The sequence below is a fragment of the Staurois parvus genome, unplaced genomic scaffold (genome assembly GCF_062004578.1).
Source record: "Staurois parvus isolate SC_StPar_1 unplaced genomic scaffold, SC_StPar_1.0 ptg000410l, whole genome shotgun sequence".
Taxonomy (NCBI): domain Eukaryota; kingdom Metazoa; phylum Chordata; class Amphibia; order Anura; family Ranidae; genus Staurois; species Staurois parvus.
The window spans coordinates 83311-95000 of NW_028318206.1; the positions used below are offsets into that span (position 1 = coordinate 83311).

The 11690-nt window shown below is 50.9% G+C and overlaps 1 protein-coding gene across 5 annotated transcripts in view; it reads left to right on the top strand.

Moving 5' to 3' along the window:
- Positions 1 to 11690, top strand: part of DDB2 (damage specific DNA binding protein 2) — a 58973-nt gene that overhangs the window by 21524 nt on the left and 25759 nt on the right. For 3 of the 5 annotated variants that reach the window (XM_089686746.1, XM_089686750.1, XM_089686748.1), the window contains 13 exons: positions 78 to 182; positions 269 to 373; positions 461 to 565; positions 953 to 1057; positions 1141 to 1245; positions 1327 to 1431; positions 1517 to 1621; positions 1703 to 1795; positions 1879 to 1986; positions 2066 to 2173; positions 2256 to 2356; positions 2430 to 2618; positions 7040 to 7185. In XM_089686746.1, coding sequence (XP_089542872.1) covers positions 78 to 182; positions 269 to 373; positions 461 to 565; positions 953 to 1057; positions 1141 to 1245; positions 1327 to 1431; positions 1517 to 1621; positions 1703 to 1795; positions 1879 to 1986; positions 2066 to 2173; positions 2256 to 2356; positions 2430 to 2618; positions 7040 to 7185 — 1480 coding nt within the window. The remainder of the gene's footprint in view (positions 1 to 77; positions 183 to 268; positions 374 to 460; positions 566 to 952; positions 1058 to 1140; positions 1246 to 1326; positions 1432 to 1516; positions 1622 to 1702; positions 1796 to 1878; positions 1987 to 2065; positions 2174 to 2255; positions 2357 to 2429; positions 2619 to 7039; positions 7186 to 11690) is intronic. The other 2 variants (XM_089686747.1, XM_089686749.1) reach the window with 2 other exon arrangements.

Genomic DNA, 11690 nt, shown 5'->3' on the forward strand with positions numbered 1-11690 from the left:
CAGAATCCCATGGATGACCTCCATTGTGTGCATGTTTAATCTCCGAGTGAATGATGTGATGAATCTTTTCCTTATAGTTTTGAAACATGAAAGCCAAGATACGACCTCTGAGCCAGGGGCCAAGAAATGCCGGAAGAAAAAGGCTCCTCAAGAAGGACTGAAAGCTCCAGGGTGCAACCGTGGTAAGAAGGCAGAATCCCATGGATGACCACCATTGTATGCATGTTTAATCTCCGAGTGAATGATGTGATGAATCCTTTCCTTATAGTTTTGAAACATGAAAGCCAAGATACGACCTCTGGGCCAGGGGCCAAGAAATGCCGGAAGAAAAAGGCTCCTCAAGAAGGACCGGAAGCTCCAGGGTGCAGCAGTGGTAAGAAGGCAGAATCCTATGGATGACCACCATTGTATGCATGTTTAATCTCTGAGTAAATGATGCGATGAATCCTTTCCTTTATAGGTTTAAACCATGAAAGCCAAGATACGACCTCTGGGCCAGGGGCTAAGAAATGCCGGAAGAAAAAGGCTCCTCAAGAAGGACCAGGAGCTCCAGGGTGCAGCAGTGGTAAGAAGGCAGAATCCTATGGATGATCATTGCATGCATGTTTAACCCCTTGGCGCCAGCGCCTCCTGACCCTTTAAGGGTTGCAGAAGCCAGGAGGTGGGCGGGATTTTAGGGTCCATGTGACTGCCATGATTCGCTGTCTCGGCGGTCACATGATCGGGAAAGGTCCCGATCGCAAGAGCAGATTGGTACCTTTCCGTGAGTACCGAACGTGTGTGCTGGGAGTGGGCAGGGTGCGCGCTCTCAGCTCATATGGTTTTTGTAATAGAACGCAAATGTGCGGCCGCTTGGCGTCAAGGCCCAGACGCCAGAAGGCTGCACAATTGCGTTCGGCGGGCGCCATGAGGTTAATCTGAGTGAATGATGTGATGAATCCTTTCCTTATAGGTTTGAAACATGAAAGCCAAGATACGACCTCTGAGCCAGGGGCCAAGAAGTGCCGGAAAAAAAAGGCTCCTCAAGAAGGACCGGAAGCTCCAGGGTGCAGCAGTGGTAAGAAGGCAGAATCCTATTAATGACCATTGCATGCATGTTTAATCTCTGAGTAAATGATTTGATGAATCCTTTCCTTCTAGGTTTAAAACATGAAAATCAAGATACGACCTCTGGGCCAGGGGCTAAGAAATGCCGGAAGAAAAAGGCTCCTCAAGAAGAACTGGAAGCTCCAGGGTGCAGCAGTGGTAAGAAGGCAGAATCCTATTAATGACCATTGTATGCATGTTTAATCTGAGTAAATGATTTGATGAATCCTTTCCTTCTAGGTTTAAAACATAAAAGCCAAGATACGACCTCTGAGCCAGGGGCCAAGAAATGCCGGAAGAAAAAGGCACCTCAAGAAGAACTGGAAGCTCCAGGGTGCAGCAGTGGTAAGAAGGCAGAATCCTATGGATGACCATTGCATGCATGTTTAATCTCTGAGTGAATGATACGATAAATCCTTTCCTTTTATAGGTTTAAAACAGGAAAGCCAAGATATGACCTCTGAGCCAGGGGCTAAGAAATGCCGGAAGAAAAAGGCTCCTCAAGAAGGACTGGAAGCTCCAGAGTGCAGTGCAGGTATAAGTGCGGAATTATATGGATGACCATTGTATGCATTTTTGTTCTGTGAGTATATCGTGATGAAACCTCTCTTTACAGGCTTAAAACATGAAGACGAGCCGGGGTCTAAAAAATCAGGCCGGAAAAAAAATGCTGCAAAAGAAGGACCAGAAGCCCTGGCATGCAGCAGTGGTAATAAGGCAGGATTATATGGATGGCCATTGTGTGCATTTTTAATCTCTGATTGAACGATGTGATGAAACGTTTTCTTTCAGGCTTAAACCATGAAGACCAAGATATGAGTGCTGAGCCGGGGTCTAAAAAATTGGGCCGGAAAAAAAATGCAGCAAAAGACGTTGCGGAAGCTCCAGAGTGCAGCAATGGTAATAAAGCAGGATCATATGGTTGACCATTGTATGTATTCTTGTTCTTTGACTGATGTGATGAATCCTGTCCTGATAGGTTTTAGACATAGTGACCGAGACGCAAGCGCTGAGATGGGGACTAAGAAATCCGGGCGAAAAAAATATATTACGCAAGAAGCACTGAGAGATCCAGAGTGCAGTGCAGGTAGTTAGGCAGAATAAAAAGGATGATGATTGTATGTAGGTTTGTTCTTGAATAAATGATGTTATGAATATCCTCCTTACAGATGCAAAAGATGACATTAAATTTAAGAAAGCTGGAGACAAGCAGAGAAACATTGTGCACTATCTGTACCGGAGTACGCTGGGTGGAAATGTTCGAGCAAAGGTAAGTTATCCTTTAATGTTGCCTTGCCTTTATTGTGTGTCATGCTTGGTTCTTACATGTGTATTCCCCACAGTGCCTGCAGACTCCATTCCTGTGCTCCTTGGCCTCCTACATCCTCTATAGGACCAACAGCCCCTTTGACAGGAGAGTCACGACACTTGAGTGGCACCCAGCTCACCCAAACACAGTGGCTGTGGGGTCCAAAGGAGGGGACATCATCCTATGGGACTATGAGGACCTGAACAGCACGCTCATTCCTGGAGTAAGTACGATGAGTGAGGAGGATAGGGGGAGGAGGAGGCTGAGCTTCTCTGTAAACTGGTAATGCTTTGACACTTGCAGTATGTAGTTCCATAAGAACACCGTGATGCCCCTATAGCTTCATTTGCTAGAGGGAAGCCATGTGTGTGAACCCACCAGGGCGTTGTCACCTGTACAGGCCAATCTGCATCTGGGCATTCCCCGTCCTGCTGCCCCATGTATACAAAGGTGTTGTCTTAAAATAATGATGCTTCATATCAAGCATGGAGATCCAGCCCTTCTCCGGATGACCAGGGTGTATTTATATATATATATATATATATATATATATATATACTATTCCCGCAGCAACCAATAGTCCTTTTCCAGAGAGATGCATTTATTCGGATAAAGATATTTGTTACAGATGATAGAAATTCAGTTGAATACTTGTAAATATTACAACGAACGACAGCTCTATTCAGTCCTATTCAAGATACCTCACATCAAGCATAGAGATACTACACCATCCAGCATATGTCCAATCTATAATATGCAACTAGGTAGCTTCCATGCAACCTGTATTCTGTCCCATGTATCCTGACCTGTGCTCTATCCCAAGTATACTCCCTTATGCTCTGCCATCTTTGTATTTCATCCTGTTTTCTGTGTTAATATACACATTTTCCCCATTCAGTACAATGGCAAGCAGTCTGATTGGCCACTTTTAGTAGCATGTTTGATCTTATGTGTCTAGACCTAGAAACTTCCCCTGACTCTCCATATATTTACCCAAAAACAGGTTAACCCAACACAACAAAGGGAAGGTAATTACTTCCTGCATACATTAACATAGTAAGGTGTCCTTTTGGTGTGTAAAGTGGTCTTATCACTGGCCTGTCAGTATGTGTTTCAATGTCTTCAATATATATATTACACACAATATACTACAAAAGGGAGTGTCTATGTGCAGCTGCGGGCCAGGGAATCGCACGGCTGTAGATAATTGGGCCTTTACAGATGATTGCTTCCTGGCAGGCTCACAGCTATGGGTGCAGATCTTACGCTGGCCATAGACTATACCATTTTCTGTCCAATTTCTGCCCAATTTCCAATGTAGTGCAAGAGCCTGCCTATTTGGATACAATTGAAATTGTTGTTAGGTTTGACCTCATATTATATGGTTTTTGGTAAATCTAAACCAAAAATCTCAAGAAAATTGTATAATGTATGGCCAGCCTTAGTCTCAAGCTCAATGGCTGAAAGACCTGCAGAGATCAATTGTGCTGGATTTCCAGGGTGCATTAACTACTTACCCTCCTGAGGATTTACCCCCCCTATCATGACCAGGGCATTTTTTAAAATGAAATGAAATATGCCATCTACACTGCCATCACTGGTGAAATCTGGCGTTGCTCTTTAGTCATACAGTTGAGTACTTTTTTTTTTTTCTATTCTGATGCACTTTGCTTCAAGGGCCATTTATAAAGAGGGATTTGGGGACCAAATAATTTTGCTTGGGGATTTTGCATTGATTATCACTAAATACAGGCTTTTTGTGATTGGACAAGGTGGAGTGGCAGGTGGATGTCGTCAGTTTCCACCTTGGCCAATCAGAGGAAGCCTTTTATTCATTGATAAAAATACAAGGCTTCCCCTGAATGGCGAAGAAGCCTGACAGTCTTTAGTTCTGGCATCAGATGGGAAGTCACCCGTATTGCTACCAGAATTCAGTGCTACATTCTGTATGTACCTAGTGCTGCTACAGTCCGTTGTGGCACACACAGCGACCAGACTGGAAATAGCTTGTTATGGCCAGCCTGGACCAAACAATATACTTAAAGTGAAATTAAAGCTGGAGTTCTACCTTAACCTCTTCACGTCGGCCGCACACAAATGTGCGGTCTCCCGGCATCTGAGCCTAGACGCCGAGCGGCCACACATTTGCGTTCAAGGATAAAAAAAACATATGTGCTGAGAGCGCGCGCCCTGCGCGCTCCCAGCACACATGTCCGGTACGGAAAGGTCCCGGTCTTCTCTTTCGATCGGGACCTTTCCCGATCATGTGACCGCCGTGACGGCGCATCACGGCGGTCACATGATCCCTAAACCCCGCCAGTCCCGCCTCCCGGCTTCTGAAACTCTAAAGGGCCGGGAGGCGTCGGTGTGAAGGGGTTAACCACTTGCCGACCCACCACAGTACAGATACGGAATCAGGGTGACACCTACAGGCATAGCGATGTACCCGTACGTTGCTGCCTGTCTTGGGCGCGCGACTGCTCCCCTATGATCTGACACAGCGGAAGTCTGTCAGTAGATCCCGGCCAATGATTCATGGCTGGGACCTGCTGATCGACTGTCGAATCACAGCCCAGAGCTGTGTTGACAATCAACACCGGGCTCTGTACAGAGAGAACGATCTCTTTTTGTTTCTTTTTCTGCAAAGCAGGGAAAAGAAACAAATTGATCTGTAGTGAAAAGCAGCACATATTACACACTAACACTTGGCAGGCACACCGTTAACCCCTTTATTACCCCAAGATGTTAACACCTTCTCTGCCAGTGTCCTCAGTACAGTGACCGTGAATGGTATTACTGATCACTGTATTCGTATCAGCGGCAGTTAGTCAGATCCCACAAAGTGTCAGATTGCCTGCCGTTCTATCACAGTCCCACTATAAGCCACTGATCACTGTCATTACTAATATAAAACTCCAGTATTTATATCCCATAGTTTGTAGACACTATAACTTTCATGCAAACCAATTAATATACACATACTGGGATTGTTATTTCACTGAAGACATGTAGCAGAATACATTGTTGGCCAAAATTTAAAAAAAAATTTTTTTTTATTGGATAATTTTTATAGCTGAAAGTAAAAAATACAAATTTTTTTTTTTTCAAGATTTTGGTCTTTTTTTTAATGATATACCATATTTTTCACTCTATAAGACGCAGCTAGGTTTTAGAGGAGGAAAACAAAAAAAAATATTCTGAACCGAGACATAGACCAGAGACTGCGGACACTGTACAGGGGATCACCAGAGCCTGCGGACGCGGTACAGGAGATGACCGGAGACCGCGGACGCGGTACAGGGGATGACGGGAGACCGCGGACGCGGTACAGGGGATGATGGGAGACCGCGGACGCGGTACAGGGGATGACGGGAGACCGCGGACGCGGTACAGGGGATGACGGGAGACCGCGGACGCGGTACAGGGGATGACGGGAGACCGCGGACGCGGTACAGGGGATGACGGGAGACCGCGGACGCGGTACAGGGGATGACGGGAGACCGCGGACGCGGTACAGGGGATGACGGGAGACCGCGGACGCGGTACAGGGGATGACGGGAGACCGCGGACGCGGTACAGGGGATGACGGGAGACCGCGGACGCGGTACAGGGGATGACGGGAGACCGCGGACGCGGTACAGGGGATGACGGGAGACCGCGGACGCGGTACAGGGGATGACGGGAGACCGCGGACGCGGTACAGGGGATGACGGGAGACCGCGGACGCGGTACAGGGGATGACGGGAGACCGCGGACGCGGTACAGGGGATGACGGGAGACCGCGGACGCGGTACAGGGGATGACGGGAGACCGCGGACTCGGTACAGGGGATGACCGGAGACCGCGGACTCGGTACAGGGGATGACCGGAGACCGCGGACGCGGTACAGGGGATGACCGCGGACTCGGTACAGGGGATGACCGCAGACCGCGGACTCGGTACAGGGGATGACCGGAGACCGCGGACGCGGTACAAGGGATGATCGGATACTGCGGACCTTTGGGGAGCAGAGGAGGGGGGGAGCGGGTACCCGAATTTGACAGGTGCCCACTCCCACTTCCGCGGAGCTATCCTCCCTCCCCTTTTTCTGGGACATGTGACAGGTCCCATAAGACTGCCGGACCATTCACAAAATGCAGCGCTTCTTGCGCATACGCAGTGAGCACCCGGCTATGAAGCTACAAGCTGTCACAGCCAGGTGCCCACACTAAAGATGCCGGCCCCGGTAGAGAAGACGGTGAGGACCACGCTGGACTGAGGTACAGGTAGGACCAAGGAGCACAGAAGAGCCAAGCGGCCGGCCCAGTATTCTAATGCAGCGGGAATTCCGGGTCGGCCGCTCCATATTCACTCCATAACACGCACAGACATTTTCCCCCATTTTTGGGGCGGAAAAAAAGTGCGTCTTATGCAGCGAAAAATTTGGCAATAATGAATAAAAGACCAGTGGTGATCAAATACCACCAAGAAAAAGAGAACTTTTTTTTTTTGTGTGGAAAAAAATGATATAAATTTAATTTGCGTACAGTGTTGTATGACCGTGCAATTGCCAGTTAAAGTAACACAGTGCTGAATAGCAACAAAAATGGCCTGGTCGTGAAAGGGGTAAAATCACTTATCAGTATCCTTTATTCTGTTTTGCAGATTGGAGCAGGAGGCTGTATTACAGGAATGAAATTCGACCCCTTCAACTCTAATCAGATATACACATCGTCAGTAGCGGGTAGCACCATCCTCCAAGATCTGAGTGGACGAACCGTACAGATGTATACAAACACTGAAGACTGGGCGTAAGTAGGGGTTTAAAGTGATACTAAAGTCTTGCTGTTGTGGTTTTTTTTTTTTTTTTTTTTCTTTTAGTTTTGTTTTTATTTATTTTTTAAAAATAACAAACATGGTTTTGCAAGAGTATCCCCAATTTCCTCCTCTTCTCAGGTCCCCCACCAGCGCTCTTGGCCTCTCCCTGCTGTCAGGTGCTCCCATAGCAGGCAGCTTGCTATGGGGGCACCCGAGCAGGTGTGCTTCCAAGCCGCAGCTCTATGTATCCATTTACACACAGCCGTGGCTCGGCTCCGTCCCCTCCCTCTGCTGATTGGCTCACTGGCTGTGATTGCCATTGGCTCCTGCTGCTGCCAGTGAGGAGTGAGAGTCTCCGGAGAACCAAAGCTCTTGTGGACATCGCTGGATCGGGATGAGGCTCAGGTAAGTGTTTGGGGGGCTACTGCACACAGAAGGTCTTTTTTTTTTTTTTTTTTTTACCTTCATGTGTACTATGAACCACTGTTAAGTTCTAGGCAGGGCAGGTGCTGATTCTCAAACAAGCACTAAAAAATACAAGTCAAATCTAATTCAACCTATACTGAAAAAAATGCAAACAGGGCAACGCAAATGATTTGCATTAAATTGTTACTAAACCCACGACAGTAAAATCAGTCTCTATATGCAATAAAGCATTCTCGTTATACTCACTGTGGAACTTAACTGGGTAATCCTCTGCGTAAAAAGGCCCTTTGATCCTTTCTTCTCTGTTCCTCCCCCTTTTCAAGCGACCACCTCTTGTCTCCTGATAAGACAGCCTGAACTGTAGGAATTTTGCACATGCTGAGTTTGGTGTGTATTGCTGGAAAGGTGTTTTTTTTTTTCCTTGGGAGAGTGCATGTGATCAGCACAGGGCCAATCAGCACTGGTCAGACGGCAGTCAGGGGTTTTGCATCCTCCTAGAGCAGAAAGAAAACTCCTCTTACAAGCTTTAGCTAGTGCCCTGCTGAACAGTGATAGAAGTCACAAGACTGCTCTAACTTCTGATGAGAAAAGATATTTAGCAGTTTATATTTACTAAAATAATTACATTTCTATGTTCTGTGTACTATGGGAGACCAGATATAGTGAATGCAGGGTCCTAGGAGACCAGATATGGTGAATGCAGGGTCTGGGGAGACCGGATATAGTGAATGCAGGGTCCTGGGAGACCAGATATGGTGAATGCAGGGTCCTGGGAGACCAGATATAGTGAATGCAGGGTCTGGGGAGACCAGCTATGGTGAATGCAGGGTCTGGGGAGACCAGCTATGGTGAATGCAGGGTCTGGGGAGACCAGCTATGGTGAATGCAGGGTCCGGGGAGACCAGCTATGGTGAATGCAGGGTCCGGGGAGACCAGCTATGGTGAATGCAGGGTCCGGGGAGACCAGCTATGGTGAATGCAGGGTCCGGGGAGACCAGCTATGGTGAATGCAGAGTCCGGGGAGACCAGCTATGGTGAATGCAGGGTCCGGGGAGACCAGCTATGGTGAATGCAGGGTCCGGGGAGACCAGCTATGGTGAATGCAGGGTCCGGGGAGACCGGATATAGTGGATGCAGGGTCCGGGGAGACCGGATATAGTGGATGCAGGGTCCGGGGAGACCGGATATAGTGGATGCAGGGTCCGGGGAGACCGGATATAGTGGATGCAGGGTCCGGGGAGACCGGATATAGTGGATGCAGGGTCCGGGGAGACCGGATATAGTGGATGCAGGGTCCGGGGAGACCGGATATAGTGGATGCAGGGTCCGGGGAGACCGGATATAGTGGATGCAGGGTCCGGGGAGACCGGATATAGTGGATGCAGGGTCCGGGGAGACCGGATATAGTGGATGCAGGGTCCGGGGAGACCGGATATAGTGGATGCAGGGTCCGGGGAGACCGGATATAGTGGATGCAGGGTCCGGGGAGACCGGATATAGTGGATGCAGGGTCCGGGGAGACCGGATATAGTGGATGCAGGGTCCGGGGAGACCGGATATAGTGGATGCAGGGTCCGGGGAGACCGGATATAGTGGATGCAGGGTCCGGGGAGACCGGATATAGTGGATGCAGGGTCCGGGGAGACCGGACAGAGTGAATGTAGGGTCCGGGGAGACCGGATATAGTGGATGCAGGGTCCGGGGAGACCGGACAGAGTGAATGTAGGGTCCGGGGAGACCAGATAGAATGAATGCAGGGTCCGGGGAGACCAGATAGAATGAATGCAGGGTCCGGGGAGACCAGATCTAGTGGATGCAGGGTCCGGGGAGACCAGATCTAGTGGATGCAGGGTCCGGGGAGACCAGATCTAGTGGATGCAGGGTCCGGGGAGACCAGATCTAGTGGATGCAGGGTCCGGGGAGACCAGATCTAGTGGATGCAGGGTCCGGGGAGACCAGATCTAGTGGATGCAGGGTCCGGGGAGACCAGATCTAGTGGATGCAGGGTCCGGGGAGACCAGATCTAGTGGATGCAGGGTCCGGGGAGACCAGATCTAGTGGATGCAGGGTCCGGGGAGACCAGATCTAGTGGATGCAGGGTCCGGGGAGACCAGATCTAGTGGATGCAGGGTCCGGGGAGACCAGATCTAGTGGATGCAGGGTCCGGGGAGACCAGATCTAGTGGATGCAGGGTCCGGGGAGACCAGATCTAGTGGATGCAGGGTCCGGGGAGACCAGATCTAGTGGATGCAGGGTCCGGGGAGACCAGATCTAGTGGATGCAGGGTCCGGGGAGACCAGATCTAGTGGATGCAGGGTCCGGGGAGACCAGATCTAGTGGATGCAGGGTCCGGGGAGACCAGATCTAGTGGATGCAGGGTCCGGGGAGACCAGATCTAGTGGATGCAGGGTCCGGGGAGACCAGATCTAGTGGATGCAGGGTCCGGGGAGACCAGATCTAGTGGATGCAGGGTCCGGGGAGACCAGATCTAGTGGATGCAGGGTCCGGGGAGACCAGATCTAGTGGATGCAGGGTCCGGGGAGACCAGATCTAGTGGATGCAGGGTCCGGGGAGACCAGATCTAGTGGATGCAGGGTCCGGGGAGACCAGATCTAGTGGATGCAGGGTCCGGGGAGACCAGATCTAGTGGATGCAGGGTCCGGGGAGACCAGATCTAGTGGATGCAGGGTCCGGGGAGACCAGATCTAGTGGATGCAGGGTCCGGGGAGACCAGATCTAGTGGATGCAGGGTCCGGGGAGACCAGATCTAGTGGATGCAGGGTCCGGGGAGACCAGATCTAGTGGATGCAGGGTCCGGGGAGACCAGATCTAGTGGATGCAGGGTCCGGGGAGACCAGATCTAGTGGATGCAGGGTCCGGGGAGACCAGATCTAGTGGATGCAGGGTCCGGGGAGACCAGATCTAGTGGATGCAGGGTCCGGGGAGACCAGATCTAGTGGATGCAGGGTCCGGGGAGACCAGATCTAGTGGATGCAGGGTCCGGGGAGACCAGATCTAGTGGATGCAGGGTCCGGGGAGACCAGATCTAGTGGATGCAGGGTCCGGGGAGACCAGATCTAGTGGATGCAGGGTCCGGGGAGACCAGATCTAGTGGATGCAGGGTCCGGGGAGACCAGATCTAGTGGATGCAGGGTCCGGGGAGACCAGATCTAGTGGATGCAGGGTCCGGGGAGACCAGATCTAGTGGATGCAGGGTCCGGGGAGACCAGATCTAGTGGATGCAGGGTCCGGGGAGACCAGATCTAGTGGATGCAGGGTCCGGGGAGACCAGATCTAGTGGATGCAGGGTCCGGGGAGACCAGATCTAGTGGATGCAGGGTCCGGGGAGACCAGATCTAGTGGATGCAGGGTCCGGGGAGACCAGATCTAGTGAATGCAGGGTCCGGGGAGACCAGATCTAGTGAATGCAGGGTCCGGGGAGACCAGATCTAGTGAATGCAGGGTCCGGGGAGACCAGATCTAGTGAATGCAGGGTCCGGGGAGACCAGATCTAGTGAATGCAGGGTCCGGGGAGACCAGATCTAGTGAATGCAGGGTCCGGGGAGACCAGATCTAGTGAATGCAGGGTCCGGGGAGACCAGATCTACTGGATGCAGGGTCCGGGGAGACCAGATCTAGTGGATGCAGGGTCCGGGGAGACCAGATCTAGTGGATGCAGGGTCCGGGGAGACCAGATCTAGTGGATGCAGGGTCCGGGGAGACCAGATCTAGTGGATGCAGGGTCCGGGGAGACCAGATCTAGTGAATGCAGGGTCCGGGGAGACCAGATCTAGTGAATGCAGGGTCCGGGGAGACCAGATCTAGTGAATGCAGGGTCCGGGGAGACCAGATCTAGTGAATGCAGGGTCCGGGGAGACCAGATCTAGTGAATGCAGGGTCCGGGGAGACCAGATCTAGTGAATGCAGGGTCCGGGGAGACCAGATCTAGTGAATGCAGGGTCCGGGGAGACCAGATCTAGTGAATGCAGGGTCCGGGGAGACCAGATCTAGTGAATGCAGGGTCCGGGGAGACCAGATCTAGTGAATGCAGGGTCCGGGGAGACCAGATCTA